Raw genomic sequence first — 3603 nt, forward strand, 5'->3', positions numbered from 1 at the left:
TAGGGACGGCTAGCGCAGATAGCCCTCGTGTAGCTGTGCGCGAAATTCAAAACAAACCCATCCTATAGTACATGTCACGAAGGGTATTAAGCATTCTTCACATGCTAAATAACTTTAAAATAACTAAAACTGCTTCAAATTATATAAGTTAGTTCCATTAGCACTTAAAAGATAGAACCAGTAGATATCTTTAATGGTCGCGCTAAGAAATATCAACTCCAAAATCTTCGCCTATAATTTGTTTGTTTGTAGTTAAGCACGAAGCTACACAATTGGCTATTTGTGCTTTGCTCACCACGGGTATCGAAATCCAGTTTATAGCAGTATAAGTCTGCAGACATATCGCTGTTTCACTGAGGGCTCTCGCCTATGAAGTAACACGTAAGTGTTCCGAAATTTTGTCTAGTTATCTTTTAGCAACTTCTTTCTTAAAATCTTAGCGATTCCTAAGTAATAAGTGTACGTACGTATCCGGGGTTCGATTCCCCTAGTGGATATCGTCTAGATATCCTATTGCGTAGCTTTGAAAAATGAAAACAACAACATCAATCTTGACTGCTACTTGTCAAATATGTCTCACGGACAACAGAAAAACTTTAACGTAACTTAAGCACTCTGTGTACGAGCTATGACTTGTTTATTTCCATCAAGAAAGACAAAATATGTTGAAAAAACATACAATATATTCTTCGAAATTAAATCTTGAATGTGACCTCAATTTTTTTTATATTTATTTATTTATTTTACAAAATTATATAATATTTACTTAGTTCCTCCGAGATGGCGTATTAAACCCTCTGACCTTAGTGTTGTGGTGGGAAGAAGCGTCACCTTACACTGCCAAGCCGAAGGATATCCTCAACCCCAGATTGTATGGGAAAGAAAAGCAGGTGGGCATTGTAAAGAAGTGATATCATTAATAGCTGAAAAATAATATTGTTTGTTAGATTTTTGTTTTCTTAAAGACGTGTATTAGAGGTTACAGTGTGCAACATGACGAATACTTTTCAGTGCTTATAGTTTATTGTACTTCTAGATATATTATAAATTAAATTTTTGTTAGAACGTTGTTTTATAGATGTCTCTACGCTCGAGTTATGGAAGTAAAAACATTTATATATATATTATAGGATGTTTTCGTCGTCTGAAATGTTAATAACCTGCTAAAAATAATTAAATAAATAAGACTACAGACTGAAAAAAAAAGATAATCCCACGTTCTGACAGACATCAGATTTGGAGAGTATAGCGTACGAAATGTTCTTATTTATTTTGCCCGAATTATAATTATAATTTTCTAGACATTCAACTTGTTTCTCTGGTTTTTCTTAGGATCAAAAGTAAACGGCTATCAGCATATTAGTACAAGTTACCATCACCAGGTCTTCGAAAACGGATCATTAACGATAGAGGGCGTCACCGAACAAGATGCAGGGCTATACTTGTGTCAGGCAACGAATGGAATTGGACCGGAATTGAGCACGGTGGTTAACCTTAGTGTACACTGTAAGTTCTCAAAAACATTGACAAAACACTTTCCTTGTGTATATTTTCACGACAGTTGTCAAATTTTAAAATATTTTAAAGCAAGATTTACGAAAAGTTTATCTGTGTGTATAAGTTAAGCATTGTTGCTACCACATGCGAAAACCTTTAGTATTCTTTAGATGTTCACATTTGTTTGTATCTTGGGTTTCTCTAATTGTTAAGAAGAAAGCTCATTGTTTGAAATTTTTAAAGGTTCACTATTGTTGCTTCAGGCACACTGTATAGTTGAAACGAACCAATAAAAATTTTATTTAACTGATCAATGAACTTTAACTAAATATTCCAGTTTTGGTATCCGAAGTTTAGTCACTATCTAAACCAATCATATCATGAGTTGTTCTAATACCGTTCTTTACCGGTGGGGGCCATATATTACACCATACTGAGTAAGTTTATGTTTATTTCTGTTACAGCGCCCCCCCTCTGTGGTTTTTAGTGCTAAGTCTTATAACACTAAAAACCGGGTTTTGATACCTGCAGATAGCCAAACGTATAACTTTGTGCTTATCAACAAACGGACATGTTACAACACTCGATGTAAAGAACTGGCTAACAGAATTGCGTGGAATCATTAATTTTCTATGTATACAAGAAATCCAAGCAACAATTAGTGGGATCAATTACAATATTCACTGTTATTATTATTATTAGGTTTTTGTTTTGTTTTTGTGACTCGTGTGCTATTAAATCAATAATGTAAACAATAAATTCATGGACCCACAACTAATTAGTGCATAAACAATTTAGAAAATAAAATTGTTTAAAAAGACGTATTCTATCTGTAATATTGAATTATTTCTAACTTGACTTTTCTTTTGATATTGTTTATATAAATTAATTGTTTAATATTGTATTGAGGAATTAATTTTTTTTTTTCTTTCAGTTGCACCACAGTTTCACACCAAATTTCGAACTCAAATGGCACAGAAAGGAGAATCTTTTGTCATAAACTGTCATGTGACAGGTGATCTGCCAATATTTATTGATTGGTTACGTGATCAACATCCTTTGGACGTGGATCTAGAATCAAGGTTGGAATTATGAGTTACATTAACAAAAACCTTCTAGGTGTGTTTCCTGATTTAAAAAAAAGTTCAATTTGATTACGACAATAGCATTTTACACCACTGCATTGGCAAGTTGGAAGTAGGCCTAACGTGTAATAAACCTAGTCTTTGCTCGTTACATTATAAAGAATAAAGTAGGCTTAACGTGTAATAAGCCTAGTCTGTGCTCGTTACATTATAAAGAATAAAGTAGGCTTAACGTGTAATAAGCCTAGTCTGTGCTCGTTACATTATAAAGTATAAAGTAGGCTTAACGTGTAATAAGCCTAGTCTGTGCTCGTTACATTATAAAGAATAAAGTAGGCTTAACGTGTAATAAACCTAGTCTGTGCTCGTTACATTATAAAGAATAAAGTAGGCTTAACGTGTAATAAGCCTAGTCTGTGCTCGTTACATTATAAGCCTATGTTGCGCCTGTTACTTCGGTTCCGAAGATGCGTATGCAATGTCTAGAAATTTGGTAGGAAAGCTTCTTAAACACGAATAAACAGTTTTGTTAATATTATTTCCGGACACTATTTACACAGACCTTACCCTTTCTTCATAGAACTATGAACTATTTCCAACTATTTTATTCTATCTACTGCAACACGCTACTTTACATCATGAGAAATGTGTTTCTAAAGATGCATGATCCACTGTTTAACAAAGACTTTTAGAGAATGTGTTGAAAACATGAACAACAACCAAGTTTCTATCATGCTTGAATAAAGCAGCTTTTATCATTTTTGAGCGAAACAATGTCACAAAATACTTGAGCTTGTCTATATGTTTATAACTTAATGGCATCACAGTAGACGCTTATAAGGTTTTATATAAGGCTCCTCCCCCATATATGTATATGTGTGTCTGTATTACTGTTATTAACATGACAATTGGCTCGACTCGCAATCTGAGGGTCGCGGGTTCGAATCCCCGTCACACCAAACATGCTCGCCCTTTCAGCCGTGGGGGCGTTATAATGTGACGGTCAATCCCACTATTCGTT

At 34.2% G+C, this 3603-nt stretch overlaps 1 protein-coding gene across 7 annotated transcripts in view; it reads left to right on the plus strand.

Annotated features, from left to right (window-relative positions):
• Positions 1-3603, plus strand: part of LOC111086230 (Down syndrome cell adhesion molecule-like protein Dscam2) — a 121920-nt gene that overhangs the window by 77205 nt on the left and 41112 nt on the right. For all 7 annotated transcript variants that reach the window (XM_022388240.1, XM_022388241.1, XM_022388242.1 and 4 more), the window contains 3 exons: positions 771-890; positions 1333-1506; positions 2432-2579. In XM_022388240.1, the coding sequence (XP_022243948.1) occupies positions 771-890; positions 1333-1506; positions 2432-2579 (442 nt within the window). The remainder of the gene's footprint in view (positions 1-770; positions 891-1332; positions 1507-2431; positions 2580-3603) is intronic.

The sequence above is a fragment of the Limulus polyphemus genome, unplaced genomic scaffold, assembly GCF_000517525.1.
Source record: "Limulus polyphemus unplaced genomic scaffold, Limulus_polyphemus-2.1.2 Scaffold939, whole genome shotgun sequence".
NCBI lineage: Eukaryota > Metazoa > Arthropoda > Merostomata > Xiphosura > Limulidae > Limulus > Limulus polyphemus.